This window comes from Haplochromis burtoni, unplaced genomic scaffold (genome assembly GCF_018398535.1).
Source record: "Haplochromis burtoni strain Fernald_Lab_line unplaced genomic scaffold, NCSU_Asbu1 Contig_391, whole genome shotgun sequence".
Classification (NCBI taxonomy): Eukaryota; Metazoa; Chordata; class Actinopteri; order Cichliformes; family Cichlidae; genus Haplochromis; species Haplochromis burtoni.
In genome coordinates, this window is record NW_024582752.1 from 271,090 (window position 1) to 291,707 (window position 20,618).

Sequence of the window (20,618 nt, forward strand, 5' to 3'; positions counted from 1 at the left end):
TTTGCTTGGATTATTAACTCTAAAGTTAATTCTCCCAGTTGAAATATTGTTTTAATCCAAACGATTTCAGCAAACTTAATGACTTTTTTCGTGTCATCAAAAGATAATTATTTGCCAAAATTACATTTTAATTACAGGCTCCATGGTTTACGAATGTCATCATTTTCTGGGTAGTAAGAATGCAAGCGTTTGTTCTGATCCATGAACACATTTGCATTATTAAAGGTTTCTTATTATTAGCGTTTTTTCTTTTTAATCCAGTAAGTCTTAGTGAGCTGAAGGAAAAGAAATTGACACTTTCACGCAACAAAAAAATCTCATCTGCCATTAATCTTAGAAAGCTTGTTAAAATTGGATCCTTAGTGACCCTGCTAAATTCACCCGTGCCCAGATTTTTGTAACATGCTTTTCACATTCAGTATGTCAGTCTTCAATAAATCACCTTCAGAGCCTTCAAAGCTTTGCAGCCAGACAAGTCAAAATTTATCTTCACAGCACAGGGTCGTGGTGAGTTTTCAAATCAATTTTTTTTATTATACTTGAAATACCCAGAAAGAATTACGTCTCAAATCAGGATGACTAATGACTACACCTTTAAAAAATATGTGTGCCTGCAGCTCACCAAAATCTTTCCACTATCAAAGATTTAAATATTTGATCCTCTTTTCAACTTGTAATTTTTCTATCAAACTTTTTTTTCTTTTGCTTTTTTATAAACCGAGCAAATTATTTGTATTATTTAAAAACTGTAGCATATACATTTGTGTAAGTACCAGATGTCCACTCCAGGGGCCACTTCATTTACTAGTTGTACTCGCTTTTGGCTTCTGAACTGCCTCAATTCTACAAGGCGCAGATTCTGTAAAATGCTGGAAACATTCTTAAGAGGTTTAAGAGCGTCACACAGTTGTAGTAGATTTGTCAGTTGCACATCCATGATGCGAATCTCCCATTCCACAACATCCAAAAGACAGTCTGTTAGACTGAGATCTGATGACTGTGGAGGTCATTTAAGTAGAAGAATGAGAATTGCCAGCTAATTGTGACATTGGATAAATAATTAAATGAAAAATTTAAACCCCAAAAACCTTCTGATGATGAAAAACACATTTCATGTTCCTTCAGTTTGAAATGCCCAGAAAAAAATCTTGCATGGTGACTTTGTGGCCGAGGGGAACTTAACAGCAGTGCAAACATGTGAGATGTAAAAAGCTCTCTCTTTTTCTGTACGCGGCCTCTTCTCCACGACATGTCAAAGTCGAGGTTAACGCAGTGTCGTTCAGCTCAGCCCTACGTGCCTTTTAGTTATTCTCGATTAAATTGTAGGTTTTCCAAAAAGCCCAGTGTCTCAGCCCTCAGTTACACACTTTGGGGGGGGGGGTCGGGAGGAAAGAGACAAGAGTGCAGATAAAAGAAAAACTGCAAATGTATGTCTACTGACACAGTTCACTGGACTGCACTCAGTAAAACAAAGTTGAGGACACCTCCTGAGGCTAATCTTAAACAAACCAGAGCGCAGGGTCAGGTTTGTATCTCAGTGATTTTGCTGTAGCTCTATCAATATGCAGCAATTCCAGTAAAGAGATGGATTTATCCAGAATAGATTTAAAGTCTAAGTAAGAGACACAGTGTGCTTCGTTCTTTCACTGGAAGGTCTGTCCAGATACTCTCTGTTTAGAAGATTAGCTTTCTGATGTTCTTTTTAAGCGGAGCGATACGCAGGCACCAAATGGGTGCGCTTTGACAAAACACTGCCAACATTAGACAAGGTCAGAACAGTCATCATCCCCGAGCTGCATTACATGAAAAGGACATTCCATTAATTTGGATGGTGTTTAGAAATGCGAGGGAGGACGATGAGGGGGAGGAAAGCGCGAGTGAGTGAGTGAGTGAATGTGAGAGGAATGAGGGAGGGGAGGAGAGGTGTAACAGGTTTCCAGGAAGCAAAAAGGGAGGGTTGCCATGAGTGCAAAGATAATAAGGCAAGTGAAGCTGAGAAGAACCTGAAGGAAATGATGGATGGTGCGAAGAGGAGAAAATGGAGTGGGGCCATAATGAGAAACAGAGCGAGATCAGAAACTGCTCAGCAGTAATGGGTGTTAATAAAAGTAAACTTAACATCTAAATATGGCCTCAGCTCATTACTGCCACCGACAGCCCTTTGAGCAAGGCCCTTGATCTTTTAATTACATGGCCAGCCGCAGATAAGACTGTGTGGTTGCTCTTAGAAGCGTACAGGTGAAAGAATAAAGAGCACGAGGGAGCGGATTTTTTCTGTGCACGTGAAAATACCGCAGAAATTGGCGTTAAAGCAGCTTTATTTAAATTTTTGCCCACTAGGAGGCAGCAAAACAAGCTGTGAACGTAATATTGGCATGTAAAGACACGATGTGGTGAATTATTGTTTTGTTCTTTCATTCTTTTTTGTTTTTTGTGTTTCACAGCTGTTCTGACATTTATTTGGAGAAAGAAATCAAGAAGTCATTAATCGATTATTAGGGGCTCAGTTATTTTTTACTAGCTAGTTTGTAAATATGCCATTTCAATTCAATTTGAAAAAAAAAAAAATTTCATCAAATCACAACAACAGTCACCTCAATGTGCTTTATATTTAAAAGTAAAGATCCAACAACAATAATACAGCAAAAACCCCAAGAATCAAATCAAAGAATCCCTTTAAGCAAGCATGTAGTGACAGTGGGAAGAAAAAACTCCCGTTTAACAGGAAGAACCAGACAGAAAAAGGCTCAGGGAGGGACAGCCATCTGCTGAGTGGCCAGGAGTGATGAGAGGAAACTATGCCAACTATGTGGTGTTTGACAGATAACTTGCAGTAATGAAAGAGATAATAAGAATGATCCAAAGAGCATCAGCGAAGTGTAGTAAATGAGCTAGTTATTTTACCATTCCTGAGAATAAAGATTAGACAAATAGATCAGCTTTAGAAAAAAAAAAAGAAAGACTAATCCCCAAGACAAAGACGAGAATCTTCATTTCATCAGAAACGTATTTCCACCTCGCCATGGCTGGGTGCTATTTATTCTTTTTTTCTCCCTCTTTTTGTTTACCTCTCAGAATAACGTATGAATAAAAGAACTGGCTTGGAATAATGTGTTTACTTTCTGTCTGAATCACCTGGCAGCGCTGAACACTAAATATACCACAGAGTAAGAGTGATAAGATCAGAACAGACTCACTGTTAAACCCCTGTAGGACCGTTGCAGCATTTAATTGGAGAGGCTCTGTTTGAAAGTAGACCACGGTTTATTGTGCCCTTTGTGCGGTTATTTCTTTGCGCTATCGTGCATTCGGTGACCCTCGGTGCTCCTCAACACCGCTCATTTGCTCTGTTTTTGAAACCTGACATTTTCCCTGCCTACCCCTGCAGCCACCACTCCCTCTGTGTCCATCTGTTTCTCTGTTTGTCCGCGTGTCGCCCAGAATACAGAGGGAGAAGACAGTCAGTGAGGCCTTCAAAGACATCTGAGTAATTTCACCTCCAGAAAACCCACCTAAAGTGTTCTTTCCTCCCTCCCCTTTCAGTATTTCTCTCTCTCTCTCTCTCTCTCTCTCTCTCTCTCTGTGGCACTCTCTACTCTCTGTCTCTCTTTATCTCCCCTGCCTTTGTATTTCTGCTGTCTTTCATGGCCCCTCTTTCTTTATATATTTCCATCTCACTCCCTTTTCTCTCGTTGCTCCCTTTCCTCACTCGCCCCCTCTCTTTTCTGTACCTTAGGTATACCTGGCTGGCTGCTGAGGGCTGACACTTTAAAGACATGGGCTTCAGCTTCTGCTGCTGCTGGAATATCAATACCTGCTGCACACACACACACGCACGCACACACACGCACGCGAACACACACACACCCTTCTCTCCCACACATACTGCAACATATAGCACACATGAAGGCACACGCAAATCCACCAACACCCCTGCGTCGTCTACACACCCAACCCACACAGGTTAGCTGACTCTATCAGAGCAGACAACAAAAAAACGACGCTGTGTTTGCCTTGCTGCACAGTGGCAGCGACTGAATGACCGCCATACCAACAAGAGAGGAACCTTGGGAGAGCTACAGCAGAGGGCACAACCAGTAAACACTAAGTGCTTGCCCCTTGCGCCTTCACATTTTTTCCCCCTTTACCAAATAACATGTCCTGCATTCGTTGGATACATCAGAAGAATTTTAAGCAGCTAACTGTAAGCCCTTTAAGACCACATCCCTGCTTGAGCCTGTGTGTAGGTACTGAAACACAGACTTACTTTCACAGCCTCCACCCCCCCTCCCTCTTTGTCTCTGTAGGCTACTCCTCACACCTCCCTCTCCACCCCTGGAGCCGTTGATTTACATGTAGACGTCTCTCCATCAAAACCCAGATTACTGATCTCAGAGTTGCTTGGCATGTATCTCTTTACGCCTGGGAATAATGCTCCATGGCAGACTCATTCGAAGGTTATCGCACTCTGATTAAATGGGTGTTTTAAAGTTTGCACCATAAACGTGTGTGTACGGCTGAGAAAATAACGTTTCATGATAACCCAAAGCATTCAAGTCTCACGCCTCTATTTGGTTTCTTTTCGTAGAAAATGTTCTGTCACGCCAGCCAATTCTCATCTCTCATCTCAGCAGTTTATGCGTCTGTTTTGTTGACACACTGACTGTGAGCGTAGCCTTTAAAGCCCCCTAACCACTCTGAAATTTGCATAACGTTGGCCTGACACCTGCTGGATACTCTGCTGGTCTGAACGTGGTATTGGAGAGAGAAAGAAAGCGATAGAGAGAGCACCATCTGTGTGCTTAAAATAAAACAGTCCAATAGTAAAGTGATGTGAATAACGGAGGTAGTCTCCACTCCGTAATATTCATAATACTCCCATCTACATTTTTCAACCTTTAACTTGGACTCATGCTTAAATCGAGTGAGAAAAAAATGTAAGAACGTCTGAGGCTGGACAAGCAACATTTTCTCACCAACAGTTTGATAGCATTCATAGTAACTGTCATCCTCGTTCTGTCGTGGCTTCTGCTTGCTGTCACAGGCAGCCCACCATTTCCAAACTAGATTACATTTAAAATGTTAAAGGGATTTACATACTGAACACACACATCTACATACCAGTCACATTTTCTCCTGTTGCACAGTAAATCTCATTACTGTCATTTCTCCCCTCATCAGTAAGTCATGAAGTCATTATCGATAACCCCTCTAACCCTGAGAATCTGAGATTTTTTTTTAATAATTACTATTTCTTGGCTTTTGAATACTGTTCTCTGAATTTTTCTACCAGTGTCAAATGGCCTGTATTTATATAGCGCTTTACTAGTCCCTAAGGACCCCAAAGCGCTTTACACATCCAGTCACATACACGCACACATTCACATGCTGGTGATAGCAAGCTACATTGTAGCCACAGCCACCCTGGGGCGCACTGACAGAGGCGAGGCTGCCGGACACTGGCGCCACCGGGCCCTCTGACCACCACCACCAGTAGTGAAGTGTCTCGCCCAAGGACACAACGACCGAAACTGTCCAAACCGGGGCTCGAACCGGCAACCTTCCAATTACAAGGCGAACTCCCAACTTTTGAGCCACGATCGCCCCTGTCCTCTCAGAAAGTCCATATTTTATTCTCCAAAGCACATGGTGAGGGTGGCAGCGGTGCTTAAACCTCACAAGGTTAAAGTATGTTCCAGGTGATCAGCAGGTGAGTGAAGCCTGGCGTTATTAGAAAGTTCTTGGAAGATGTTGCGCCTCATATGACAAGTATTTTTTCCCCCACAGAGCTTTAGAAGGTGCTCTAATAATTCATGTTTTTAATGTGAGTCATGAATCATGTCACGAAATAATGAGTGGCATAAATCACAGGTATACCCAGCTATCTTTGTCTGCGCTGTGGAAGCAGAGCTCGTTTTGGGCTGAACATTTCAGTGAGCTTAGTCAAGCGCAGAAATCGCTGCTCCGGCGCCAAAGGCCAGATATCTAAACAGACATGACAGAGTGACAATCCAGTTTACTTTGGGCCCAAGTCTGAAATTCATTACAAAACAACAAGAGAATGTTTTTTGGGGGTCTGGGTGCAACTGAGGAACACTGATTCAAACTGAGCCGACAGTTGGCTTTGTGTGGTGCGTGATAAACTAGCTGCGAGCACAGTAATCTCAGATAATATGATTTGTCCTGTACTGCGTTATCTTTTTGGTACCCTTCTGCAGAATAGTGCAAATAGCACTGATGCAAATGATCTTATTTACTTTCACTCTGATGTAATAAAAAGGGCATTAAATGAGCAAACACAAATGAAGGGGACTCATTGCGTGATTTGTACAAGGATGAGCACTCCTCCCTACCTTTACCTTTTCTTTATAGCCAGTGGTCTGTTTTCTTTAGCCCTTGTGTCTCCCACAGAACCTGAATTTCAGCTCCTCATATTTGTGGATTAAGAATGAAAACATGTAATAAGTAGGGGGGCTTTCTTTGTGGAAAACAAACTATTACCTGCAGCACCGAGTGCCGCAGAGTACAGCGAAATTAAGTGAAGGACAGAGCTGCACATGTCGCTTCTGTTTGACCAAGGAGAGCTGTCTGACACACACTCACACTTACACAAACACAAGAGTAATCGGTGAGATCTAAATCCCCCTGGGTGTATAAGCTCTATTAGAGCGTGTGCTTATGAGAAGATAATCATTTGGTGATATGAAGACACAGCACGGGGCAGTGGGTGGCAACAGTTAAGCTGTTGTATGAAAACGCTGCGCTATGAAAAGTGTGTGCCGAAGCTTTAACTTTTAATATAACTTGTTGCCTACAGGCAGACATTAATGAGTCCTTTTTGTCAAGGTGACGGAACAGAGATAGAAGACAATGTGCTTAACTTTAAAAGATGCAATCGCGGCGCTGAATATGAGAGTGTGGGTGATAAAATGACACTGCAGTCTCCCGGGTAAACGAGTTAAGCGTTTGCCTTTGACAGGAGCACGTAGTGGCAGATATTAATTTTTTGACATTTTGTTTCATGATACAATTAGCAGGCAAAAAACCCCAAACACTTTAGTTTATTGGAATATAAATGATGTCTTTGTTGTGTACTGTCACTGAGGACCCCGTAAGCACAAACAACAAAGGTTTAAGCGTTAATTAGAAAGGAAATTGTTTTTCTTTTTCATAATGAATTGTGTATTTACCCAACGCTCGGCCACTAGATGGCGCTGTTTAGTTGTGTCTGCTTATAATGCAAAGAAGTACTATCCTGTGGTATCACACGTGTGATTATTGTGACCTCAGTTCTTGATGTTTACAGCCTTTACTTTATTTCGTTGTTGTTATTGTTGCTATAACTGTGCAAGCAGTGATATGCTCGCATTTGCCCACAAGCAACAGGACAAGATGTCAACATAAGATGGCCAGTAAGTGCAAGTGCTCTATGATGTGAACTGCTGGTGCTGTTGTACAATATCCTACAATCTACACTGCCATGGCAACCCAGGCAGCTATTTATCTTGAATTTGCCAAGCTCTGTACAAAATCCCACAAACACGAGAAAACATGCCACATTCGTAACTGCGATTACTGAAAATGCCTTTTCATTTAAAAAAAAAATTATATGTAAGTGCCCACATTTAAGAAAGACCCAGCAAGCTTTGATTCTTCTCCAGCTTTAATGAATATCCTGTTGCCACTTTGAATGACGCATTCCATGAAAGCCGCTGTATAGGCTCTATCTGTTTCAGAGAGCATAAAAATGAGATGGAAATGAGCTTAAAAAACACACAAAGATAGGGAATGCAAGCAACTGTTGCTGATATACAGTTAAATTAGGATATTTCTTTATGCATACACACAAAACACCTCTCATGTTCCTCCATTAAACCCAAGCCTCTGGCTGAGGTTACATAAATCGGAAACATTTTCACTGAACTTGTGGCGAACTGTTTGTAATGTTGTGGCCAAAGTGTTTTCCATGTTCTTTTTTCTGGAATCCTGCTGAAACCTCCTCGTATCACTCTGTTTATGTTGCTTCTGCTGTAACATAATCCTGTTTTTATATCTCTGTGTGTTCCACGAGCCAGCCGGCAGAATGAGCAGCCAGCAAAAATGAGTGTTATCAAGTATCAGTGCCGTTTTTACTGCTGCAATCATGTGCCAGACAGAGATAGAGCTGATGGAGTGAGCAGGAATGCGAGCTATAAAGAAGAAAAGAGAGGTCTCATGTGGATTTAATAAACAGAGGAAGAACATAATATCAGAAGAAGAGGGAGAGAGAAAGAATAATAAATAAAGGAACAATACAGATTTGGTGGTAAATCCAGACAGACTCTGAGACAGCTCTCTAGCATGTCACATGTGTCTGCAGCAGTGCTGCCAAAGACAAGCTCTATTTTTAGGGGAGGAATGTACACACGGGCCTCGTGGAAAGAGTCCATAACAACAAACAGTGCGCAACGCACCTCTACAAAGAGAGAGGAGCGTACAGTCACATCGATTTAATGCTAGAAGAAAGAGGAAGACAGGGAAGGAGAATGTTCAGACATCATATTTGATGCTGAGAATTTACTTTGAACTCAGTGGGACCCCCAAGAAACCCTGAAAGAACCACAACAGGTAAGAGCCGTATTCATGTAAGGCTGCAAGGAGGACTGAATCTGCTCTGTGTGATGTCTAACCTTAGCAGTACCTTACATATACTGAAATATACTTATTTCATATGCTGAAATAAATGTTAATTTATAATGGTAAATGGACTGGTTCTTATATAGTGCTTTTCTACTCTGAGCATTCAAAGCACTTTATACAACTTGCCTCATTTCTCCTATTCCCTTCTATTTTCTATGCATAAGTTCTTTCTATCTAACATTCACACGAGCTATGGGTGAGTATTTTTCCCAAGGATATTTTGGCATTCAGACTGTAGCAGCCAGTGATCGAACCACCAATCTTCAGATTAGTATATGACCTGCACTACCTCTTGAGTCACAGCTGTACAGCATTTAATACTTAGTTTTGACAGTATGTGACATTTGGTATTAACCATGTGCATTAGTTTGCACAATTTGTACTAATATCTAATGCATGAAACGTGTGAAGCTCATAAACATAAACACTGCCACACATAAACACAAAACACAAAATCATCATCTGTCCCATGACACCTCACCAAGAAAAATAATTTCATGGGTGTTTCATCAGAATTTTCGACTTAGTTTCCAAAAGGATCAGACAGCCATGCTGCAGGCCTCATTGAGTATCTGTGTGTGGTTAAAAAGGCTAAATATGGTCCAACAATTGCCTGAACAAAGATTATGTTGCTGTTATGAGTTGAAAGGGTTGCAAACTTTAAAACTAGACATTTGGAGCAGAATTTTAGGAAAAGCTAACCATGTGTATTTGCAGGAAAATAGTTTCCTTGATTGATTCATACATTCGGATATTCGTTCATCAAGTCACTGAAAAAAGCAGAAAGGACTTAGCTCATCTAAGAAATAGAATCCCAATATGTTAGCCGAACTACACAATAAAAAGCTGGTATTCTGACAGCATTAAACCAATAAACATAACTTCACAGCGAGCACAGTGAGTAAGTGATCACATTGCTCATAGGCTTGAATAACAAGTTGCACGTGATAATCTGAGCCTGCTTTCTTTTCTCAGCATGGATCAACCAGCACGTGAGGTCTACCATTTCAAAGACAAAGAGCAGTCCTCCAACCTGCTCCTGCAGCTCAACAGACTGAGACAGGAGAACATCCTGACTGATGTGCTGCTGTGTTCAGATAATACAGAGATCCCCTGTCACCGAAATGTCCTGGTGTCCAGCAGCTCTTACTTCAGAGCCATGTTCTGCAACAACTTTGTGGAGAGACAGCAGACCAAAATAGACCTAAAGGGAATCACGTCCACCATTCTGAGCAGCATTATCGACTATGTTTACACAGGACTCATCAGCATCAGCATGGATGACGTGCTTCCTCTGATGCAGGCAGCATCCATGTTGCAATATGGCCGCCTTTTTGAGGCCTGCTCGAGTTTTCTGCAGGAGCAGCTTAGCCCAGACAACTGCTTGAGCATGATACGACTTTCTGATATCATGAGCTGTAAAAGTTTAAGAGACAAAGCAAAAGAGATGGCCATGAAGAGCTTCTGCGACGTGTCAATATCTGAGGACCTATGTGAGCTGTCTTTGCCGGAGCTCATGGGATACCTAGAAGATGATTCCCTTTGTGCAGAGGAGGAGCAGGTTTTTGAGACACTTGTTGCTTGGATCCATCACGATCCTTTGTCCAGGCGAGGTGCTATCAGTGACCTTTTCAAGAAGGTTCGCCTTCGGTATATCCACCCCACCTACCTCTTCCAGTTCATAGCCAATGATCCTCTGATCCAGTCCTCCACCCTCTGCACTGAACTCATAGAATCTGTTAGACGCCTCATGTTCTCTGTTAGCACAAAATGCAGTGGAGACATCGCAGCAGACTTTAAACATCCCTGGGTTGCGCCAAGGCGCTACAGCTATCATGACATGTTGGTGGTGGTAGGAGGGAGGAAGAATAACGAGCAAACCTCAAGGGAGGCCATAGTGTTCGATGAGAGGAGCCAGATGTGGCAGTGGCTTGCTAAGCTGCCTGTTCGTCTCTACAAAGCCTCCTACGTTGCCCTACACAGTATCCTCTATGTCATCGGAGGTCTGACCACCAATCCGAAGAACGGCGAAGTCAGTAGAACTGTCTACACCCTTTCCCTTAAGACCAACCACTGGCGGACAGCGGAGCCTATGTTAGAGCCACGTTTTGCCCACCAGAGCGTCTCCTACCTCCACTTCATCTTTGCCCTGGGCGGCCTTGGACCTGACAGGCGATTGACAGGCAGCGTGGAGAGGTGAGATGGTCCGTCCTTAGTCAAGAACCTCTGCATACACAGAATGACACACATGAGCAAACACATCTCTCAATGCTCTCATCAGGTACAACAGTATGTTCAATCTGTGGGAGTCGATGGCACCCATGCCTGAGGCTGTACTGCACCCCGCGGTGGCCGCTACTAACCAGAGGATCTACATGTTTGGAGGAGAGGATGCCATGCACAACCCTGTCAGAATGATACAGGTATTACTACACCTGTTACCTTTGCAGTCATTTGTTTTATCCATTCACATTTATTCATTCACCCTTTTTATTTCTCCTCTCCCCTGTGTAGGTGTATCACATCGCCAGGAACATGTGGTCTAAGATGGAGAACAGAACAGTGAAGAATGTTTCTGCTCCTGCTGTGGTCATGGATGAGAAAATCTACATCATTGGAGGTAAAAGGGCTAAGACAGATAGAATAAACATGAACTGCATATTTGATAACGATAACTGTGTCATTTCACCGGGGGCCTGGACTGAACTTTCATACATGGTCCATTAAGAAAATGGGATTTTTACAGTATTCTTCAACAAAACAAAGGGATTCTTGCAAAATTCTTGATGGATCACTTTACAATTTCATCACCACTACATACCAAACTATTGCATATGAATATATATATCATAATATCTTCTCTGTCACAGGATACACCAGGAGGATGATTGCATACGACACCAAGGCCAACCGATTCATCAAGTGTGCCAACCTAAAGGAGAGGAGGATGCACCATTCAGCCACCGTTCTCAGTAACGAACTGTATGTAACAGGCGGACGTTACATCAATGGCCACGACGTTATTGAAGACTCGGACGCTTTTGAGTGTTACGACCCGAAAACAGACACATGGACAAGTAAAGGGAGTCTGCCTTTCAAACTGTTCGATCACGGCTCCGTGACTCTCACATGTGTCTCACAGACATGGTCGAAATCATAAATTAGGCAGGCAGTAGTGTTTTGTTTTGTTTTGTTTTGACTTCAATATTTTATAGAACAAATGTCATTTTCATTTTTTAATGTTTTCAATTTAAAACTAAAGTATTTAAATGTTAAGCACTATTTATTCCACGACTTTTCTGTGTTGTTGTTTAACGCCTGACTCTGACTCGCATAAAAGAAGACGACTCTTGTTGCATAGCCTGCTCTTAACCTGTCTGGCTTCACAATGGGTGAGAGTGCTATTTTCAGCCTGCTCTAAATCCAGAGATTTCACCTGTCATGTTTAAATCGAGAAGGCTGTGTACCGGTTGGTGCAACTCAAAGCTGTGTGTGCAGCTCGTAGGTTTGAGCCTGTTGACGTGAGCAGCAAAGCCTTGGATCAATTTCTGTCACTTTAATGAAAATGGTGGTGAAATTCATGTGATAAAGAGCAAGAGATTGTTAATGCAGTGCTGAAATCAAAATAAAAGCATACCAGAAGGTCCACTGTTTTGGGACTTTGGGTGCCGAGCATACTTTTGCATCAAATGCTGAAATAATTTGTTCTAAATGTTCAAGTTTAATGTTTTTGTACTGTTGTTTATTGGTTTTAGCCCGTTTTTGTACAGCTTGAAAATAAAATCACAGTCTATATATGTGGTCTTTCTTCATCCCCACAGTACGACTCAGCAGTTCTTGGTCTGTTGACAGTGAATCGCAATCTGAGCCGGTGCCCTGTATGTCTCATCGTATGTCTGTTTAAACCCTCTCACACTGGATCTCAACATGTCCAGGCAGGTTCCTGTTCTCCACACACATGGAGATACAGAATGCAACCATGAAACGTTACCCTTTTATAAAGAACATGCTGAACTTTTACCCAGTGAGAACATCATTGCTGGCCCTGTGACAGTGGGAATTGAGTCCACGAATCCCATCTGACTCACTGATTTGTTATGGTTCACAAATTAGATGTATGCTAAAAATCTGAAGATATGCAGGACAAACAGCTTCCTATAGAATGATTGCATAGTGCAAGTTTAAGCAGCAGTTAAAGAGATTACATCATTTTATTCATCAGTGGCATCTGCAATGTAATGTCAGCCTTTCGTATGGCGTAAACACAATGTGACCAGAGGGGACATTTTTTTGAAACCATAAGTCACTGGGTCAGATGTTTCAGTCGTTTTGCTGCCAGCAAACGGAGCCCAGGAGACAGTGGGTGGAGTGGCCGAGACAAGGTGGTGTGGATGGGTGACTGGAAAAACTATAGGTGATCTGATGTTATTTTGAGCAACAAACAAGAAGGGCAAATGTTACACCACGTGAGGCATGTGGCCCGGCCGGTTTCCGTGCAAGCTGGCAGATGTGAGCGAAGACTCGAGAGAAACTCATGAGCGGGGGTTTCACAACAGAGAACCTGACCGAGTGATGAAACCCATCCAAGAGGAGCAGCAACAGGTGTATGTGTTTGTGTAACTGTGTGCATATATATGTGTGTGTGTGTTTGTGATTAAGGTGTTTGGCGTTTCAAGTGGGGCTGACCGGCTGCCGTGTCTGGTCACAACATCACAACAAAAACAGACAGAGGTGAGAGTGGAAAAGATCATTCACTGACGACCTTTCCTAGGTTCTAAGTTGACAAACATATCAGAGAAAGATATATTTCAACACATTTAAACATTTATCTAGATATAAATATAGAAAATGTATAAAGTTAAAAAATATACATTTATGCATCACATACACACATGCTGGCTCTGTAGGGCTACATTATTGGTCATTCCACGAGTAAACTAAACCCAGACTCTTTAGGTCATAGCTGCCTTCTTGGTCAGTCACTAACTGACTGCACTTGCTGGGACTTTCCAGCCTGCCAGTCAGCCTAGTCTACAAATAGACTTAATCAGACTTCAGGGACTCACAGCATATTACTGCATTACCCTGAAGTTCACACAGTAATACATTTTAGGTTTTTCAGTTCCACTTCTCACACACTCTCTATGGTCACCCATATGGGGAACTACTTCTGCACAAACAGCTCTGCAGCTGCTGAGATTATATGCCCCGTATGGCTCTATTGTATCTAGCAGAGAGTGTTCGCAGGCCTTCTACATTTATCAAGATGTTAGATTAAAGCCACAAACATCTGTTTCAAAAGCTTGAGCCATGAAGTTGTAATACGCAGTCTGAGGTGGATTTTTTTTCTACACGGTAAAAAAAAGGCAAAGAAATAAATAGAGGAAGAAGAAGCGGAAATACATTTGTAGCGCTGGGGGGTAGTTTGTGACCATCAGCAGCACAAAAACCACACGAGTCACATCTGCACGGCTTAATGTGTCAAAGCACAAGTGCTTCTTGGAGGGAAACCATGTGCCAGTGATAACATGTTTTTCCTGATCATATAACGTGTCGTGATATACGACAGCATTGTAAGCGCTCACTCACATGGATTGAGATACACACATGCGTGCACAGCTGCCATTGCAGCAGTTTACTGAGAAGTGTTTGCTATGTTGGAGCAATTTTTAGAAAGTTGACATTTATATCCGCAGCTAAAAGACAGGTTGACCAGACCAGGGTGTGTGTTGCAAGATCTTAAAGGCACTTCTTCATCAATCGCTTTTATCTTTGTTTTTTCAATGAACCGCTTGGTCATTGCACTGAAAGCTCAAGGCTGGCATGAGAAAAGCGATTAAAGCTGTAAACACACAGACATAAACTTTTAATGTGTATTCCGAAAAGCCACACACAGATTAATGTGTAAACATGTCACATGTTTAATGAAGCTGACAAGATCCGACCCAGTGACCTGTAAACGCTATCTTCTGTAACGCGGGCCAAAGTCAACAAAATACCCTCATCCTGTCTTCACGGATCAATCTGGGCCATTTTGGGAAAACTGAAACACACTGGTAAGCCCCCTGAATTACACACACACACATGCAGACACGAACACACTCCTTCACAATCCACAGTGTGGCCAAATACCCTGGAAAAATCTAGAGGACAAATCAGTCTATTTATAATACAGAGTGAGACCGAGAATCAGGGCACTTAGCTGTGATATTGTAGTGTAATTTTCCCCCTTATAGATTTACAGTGTCATGAAGCGAGCGCTGATAAGGCTGAGCAGGCCGCTTCCTGAACAACAACTGTGTTTTATCAACATCAATCCATCAGGCATTAAAAAAAATGTTATTGTTTGAACAGGCAGGTTTGCAGTGTGCCTTCCTCAAAGTCAGAGGTTTGCTGCAGGATGGCTTACACAGCATATTTGGAAATTATGCTTGATTTGTAAACTATTGAATAGTGATTAAGGAAGATGGGATCAAATCAGTATGAATTTAACCCAGCTCTCGTTTGAGCACGCAGACTTGTGAGGTATATCATTTTTCTGTTTACCAAGTGTTATTTTCTTTATATTTAACCCAATCATCAAAAACAGCAGTGGTGATAGTAGGTTTATGAGTGTAACAATGATTATTCCTTGTACCTGAACTCCGACCACAGCCAGGAAAGTAGCAGTGTCTCAATGTAAAAAAGCAGAAGAAAAAAATGAATCAAGCACAAAGAGTACACACAAGTCAATCAAACGACTGCAAAGACACACAAAACACTTCTAAGTACAAGCAGCTACTTTAAAATGAAGTTGAAATTGACTTTCTCAAAGTTACATAATAGTCTGTATACATTAAAAAACGCCTTCCTCCAATGTGTTAAAATATTTGTTGGTGTCCCCTGTCATTATTTTCCATGACATGAGGAGTGTTGATTCCTCCGCTCGCTTCTCCGAGAGGTTGTGCAACGCTGGAGTTGATAAACAAAGCCACGTGTTGCGGGGAAGTTTCCAAAGTGGGCGGAGCTCGCGTGCTTCCGGGTTCTCACTTGGAGGATATAAAGAAGAGCTGCGCAATGTCAACAGTAGGCTAGAAACACAGGGGGCAAAACAAAGCACTTAGAAGCGGGGGTGGTTACATAATAAGCTAAATCAGAGGGCTTTCCAAAGATTTCTCACACATTTATTGACTTTGTTTAAGTTAGCGTCATCGAGTGAGGATGCCTTTTCTCGGACAGGACTGGAGGTCGCCGGGTCAGAGCTGGGTGAAAACCGAAGAGGGATGGAAAAAGACAACAACCGACGACAAAAACAACAATGTCTCCGTGCAGAGGTTGGTCATTAACCGAGAGCTAAGAAATGGCGCTGTCTCTGAGGAGCTTTGGAAATTGAAATGCGCCATCACTTTTGTTTGGTTAGAGAGAGATGGAGGGAGGAGGGACTTTCTTCAAAAGTCCAAACAGCATTATGAACAGAAGCAGGCTGACACACATACAAAACCAAAAACAACTATAGGCCTCCACCTCGGTGTCGTTTCCTTCTCACTCACCTCAGTGTCTTTGTGTGTTTCTGGTTGCTATGTTACTTTCCTAGGCTAATCACCGAGCTATTAATAACCTCCCTAAACAAGTGAGTGGATTAACAAAGATCTGTAAACTTTCCAGATGAGCTACAGTCATTTCAACACGGCCCAAGTTACACTTTTTTCTTTGGGTTTGATGCTGGAGTTGCTCGTTGTGTAGAAGGAAAAGGTTAAAGTGGATTGCAGTTCAAAATAAATAAATAAATAAATGTGTCCTTGTGTTTTTGCAGCTTCTGCAAAGAGGCCGAGGAGGAGGAGAGTTTTAACAAGGAGAACCTGCTGCTTTCTTTCAGCTATGACATGGCTGCCAAGAAGAGGAAAAAAGACTTAATGAACAACAACACAAAAGTCCCATGTGAGTCCTTATTAAAAAAAAAAAAGAAAGCAAAATATTTAGCCCGTTTTAAAGCGTGGGAGTCATAAATCACATAGCAATGCATCAAACTTAAGTTGGAGTAGGTAATACAAGCAGGAGAAAGCTGGAAGGGAAGGCATTGGTGGAGCACCTCCTAATGACACTGATGTTTAGTCATTCTCCTGCATTTCATAAACTCCCTTTCCAAAGGCAGCTCTGAAAACTTAGTTGTGCTGAATGCATTTGTCACAGTGCTTATAAGCCGCTTAATGAGGGCAGGCCACTAACGTAAACACTTTGCTTTCTCACAGATTTCCACAGGGAAAAATGGATTTATGTTCATAAAGGAAGCACCAAGGAGGTAACAAACCGACTCATTCCGCTTCACATCAACTTTTCATATCGTCATTGCTAATGTAAACATGCTGAGAAAACTATACTCCTGCTGAGGATTGCAATCTAATACCCTGATAATTAAATTCTCCCAGCGCCACGGATATTGTACACTGGGAGAGGCCTTCAACCGCTTAGATTTCTGCAGCGCCATCAAAGACACGAGGAGATTTAATTACGTTGTCAGAGTGAGTTCTCGTTTCTTTCCTTTCTTCTTAGTTTGTGCTGTCTCTTTCTGTTTGTCTTTCTCTGTGGTTGTTAATGGGAGATCTGTTTGTCAGTGGCACAGAAAGGCTTAAGGTTAAGAGGGTGTGTAGGCCTCTGCCAGCTTCTTATCATTGCTCTGCAGACAAGAGTCTCTCAGTGCTGATGATAGGGACCCAGGGAGTGTGTGTTTGAAGTAGGGACACAGTGTGGCTCTTTTTGTTTTGGAATATGATTGCCAAAGCATGTTGGTATCCCATAGGATTAAGCGAGGAACAGATGGATCATGTAGTGAGCTTAAATGACCAATTGGGAGATATTAGTGTCAGTAGCATTGTGGGATATGAGCAGAAAACCTGGAAGGCCATGCACGGGAAACTCTTTAATGAAAGTCATCCACACATGCACAGAGTTTGAACAGATTCAGCTTGGTGGGTATTCCTGACAAAGACGAACAAAAAAGTGATGCTCGCTTACCATCATCTAGTCAAATTTGGAGCTTCTTCCTCACTGAACTGAACACCAGCTCTCCCACATGTGCTCACATGTGAGGCGAAGGTGGGGGAGTGTGTATGCAAGAGGAGGGTGACAGCTGTGCAGTGAGGTGCGACCACCTGACAGTTGCTTTACGAAACCAAACCCGGTGGTAGTCAGATGATTCGGACCCCTCTGCAAACACAAACACCGATACCTCTGCCAGGTTAAACACCCTCCTTATGTGTTCTCCTCACTCATCCAGTGGTCCAGTGTCACATTTCTGTCTTTCTTTTTCCCTCTCTATGTTGAGTATCTGTGTGTCGTTCTTATATAAAGAAGCATTTAAATGAGTTGTAGCCTTCTTCAGGAGGACACAAGCGAACTTTCTCTTGGCAGAACAGTGAGGTTTCAGGGGATCGTATTTTATACAGTGTCAAACCCATAAATGGAGATTGGGCTCTAATCTTATCGGAATACAAAATAATCTGGTAGTCCAGATAAGTGTTAGATTTACTGCAGATATTTGGCTAACTCCTATTTGTTAACATCTCTGTTGGAGTTTGGGATTGACCTTTTAGTTCAGGTTCCAGTTAACGAGTGCAGTGTAGTGTGGTAAGCCCAAAGAACAATATGGCTGTGAAACACTAGCGCCTGGTCTGGACACAGTGTCCTAGGTCACTGCTCTTCACTGGTTGTGTCTGATGGCATTTGCGGGTTCATTTAACTCTGTCTCAGTTACACAGATCAGATTCTTCCATGACAAGGCAAGTGGTCCTCCATTTGTTTTTGTTTTTTTTCTTTCTTTTTTTTTCATCTCACAGCCAGTGAACGTAGGTTATGTCAAGGACGAGCCATGTGTAACTTTAAAATGAGCTTTAATGCAGAGATGGCACATAATAACAAAAGGCTGCGGCGTGTCTAATTCTGTCGGTGTGTTTGTGGAAAAAGTGTGAGCCGCACGCCAAAGTATAAAGCGCAGTTTAGTGAACTGCAGGAGCTAAAAGTAGATACGGAAACGCACATTGTTCTGCCCGGCTGCTCTACAAAGAGAGGAGCACTTGATGAGCTGCTAAAAGAAGAAGGGCACGGGATTAGGTTTTAGGAATGGAGCTGGGGAGGGGGGGAAGACAGTGAGGAAGGAGTGAAGAAGCTTAAAAATGGCAAAGCTGACAGGGAGCGTGAGGATGAAAAGGCTCAAAAAAGGTCATTTGGTTAAAAATGACGCATTATTAAGATGGCTGGTTGGCTGGTTCTTATTTTTCAGTATCCTAGTACCCCAGAAAGTACCCCGCAGTTTACCAGTACGCTGATATACAAACAAAGGTCATGACGTGGTCAAAATGAGCCAGAGTTTCTCCATGATGTCACAGCATCTGCTGCATGCCAGACATGCCACCCTGTTGGAACTCGCTGTTTGTCCGCTAGCCAACGGCAACAGACATACATACACACACACACGCGCGCTTACACAGTCACGCACACTCTGTCAAATGATTCGGCTAATTCACATGACAGGAAAACCAGGACTCAAACGATTAAAAGCTTGTTTGTGCCGGCATGGGGTGGCTGACCTTGTTGACAGCCTGGGCTCTTATCCAACACCTTTCCGAGTAGCTTCTTCCCCTAATAAAAGCCCTAGAATGCTGTTAGACGTCCACAGCTTCACTTGAGAGAAATGACCATATGGAACGTCTCCAAAGTTGTTCTAGGCAGCAATTATTGTTAGAACCAAGTGCTTTGTAAGAATGCAGCCTAACAATCTTTAAGAAACACTGCAGTGGAACAGAGCGTCTCACTTGCAGACAGGATGAAATTTATGTTGTTTCTTTTTTTCCCCCCCACCTCCCCATTCCTCCAGCTCCTGGAGCTTATTGCCAAGTCCCAGCTCCCCTCACTCAGTGGAGTGGCGCAGAAGAACTACATGAACATTCTGGAAAGAGTGGTACAGAAAGGTGAGCTCTGATGCCCTGCCTCTTCATTTCAGTCTTTTTGTGTTTCAGATGATTTTCTTTTCATGTCGTTTTGTTTCCCTGTGCTGTTCTTAAATATTTGCCCCTCAGTCTACTTAGTCTACTTTTGCTAAGCTCGTATATACAGTGTAGTGGACTCTTCTCGTCTTACTTTCTCAAAAGTGTAAACACAAATAATGCCGGTATAGCAAAGCTGAAGCTTTCGATATATGATGAAATGAACCTTTGTGATGTCTGAAGAAGGCTGGGGATGGAGTTCAGTGCTTTAGTGGCACGCTGAAAAACACTGACAGTCACCAGACCCGAGTGCAAGTCACAGTGTAAACTAAATGTTCCTTCTGCTAAACAGAGATTCAGGTTGTTTAGGTAGCGTTATGAAACTGTTTTGCCAAATATTTGAAGTTCTGCGGGGCCGTTCCATCACACCCAAATATTTAGTTTAATAGAGATTTTTATTTTTTTTTTTTAAAATAATTTTTATTTAACTTATTTTTTTTGAGGAGTCGCTGTCTACTTGGCTTGAAACTTCATTGTATCATTGTGGTCATTAATCTTGGCTGTTGACCAACTCTCCACAGTCCTCGATGACCAGCAGAACGTCCGCCCCATCAAAGAGCTGCTGCAGACCCTATATGTCTCGCTGTGTGGGCTCGTTCAGGACATGGGCAAGTCTGTGCTGGTGGGGAACATCAACATCTGGGTACACCGAATGGAGAACATCCTGCAGTGGCAGCAACAGCTGGACAACATCCAGATCAATAGGGTAAGCATCTGCCTACAATGCAGAACTCCAGAGGGGCTCTGAAGTGCAAATCTTTATTACATCATAGATTTTCTTCTTTTCTCTCATCTCTTTTTTTTTTTTTTTTTTTTTTTTTTTGACTACCGAGAGAAACACCAGTATGCTACACGACGCTCTGACAGACGGGTTGGGTGGGGGGTGCCGGATTAAAGAGGACAGAGAAAAGCTGAGAGACG

At 42.5% G+C, this 20,618-nt stretch overlaps 2 protein-coding genes across 2 annotated transcripts in view; both read left to right on the forward strand.

Annotated features, from left to right (window-relative positions):
* Positions 1-8,312: 8,312 nt before the first annotated feature.
* Positions 8,313-12,505, forward strand: LOC102291697 (kelch-like protein 38). The gene is made up of 5 exons (XM_005944535.3): positions 8,313-8,607; positions 9,655-10,875; positions 10,961-11,102; positions 11,194-11,299; positions 11,550-12,505. The coding sequence occupies exons 2-5, from the start codon at positions 9,656-9,658 to the stop codon at positions 11,837-11,839; spliced, it is 1,758 nt and encodes a 585-aa protein (XP_005944597.1). The 5' UTR covers positions 8,313-8,607; position 9,655; the 3' UTR covers positions 11,840-12,505.
* Positions 12,506-15,715: 3,210 nt separating this feature from the next.
* The window catches only part of fbxo32 (F-box protein 32), a 7,055-nt gene continuing 2,152 nt past the window's right edge, over positions 15,716-20,618 (forward strand). Inside the window, exons 1-6 of the mRNA XM_005944536.3 lie at positions 15,716-15,992; positions 16,472-16,596; positions 16,908-16,957; positions 17,085-17,177; positions 19,529-19,622; positions 20,219-20,403. Coding sequence (XP_005944598.1) covers positions 15,880-15,992; positions 16,472-16,596; positions 16,908-16,957; positions 17,085-17,177; positions 19,529-19,622; positions 20,219-20,403 — 660 coding nt within the window. The 5' untranslated portion in view covers positions 15,716-15,879. The remainder of the gene's footprint in view (positions 15,993-16,471; positions 16,597-16,907; positions 16,958-17,084; positions 17,178-19,528; positions 19,623-20,218; positions 20,404-20,618) is intronic.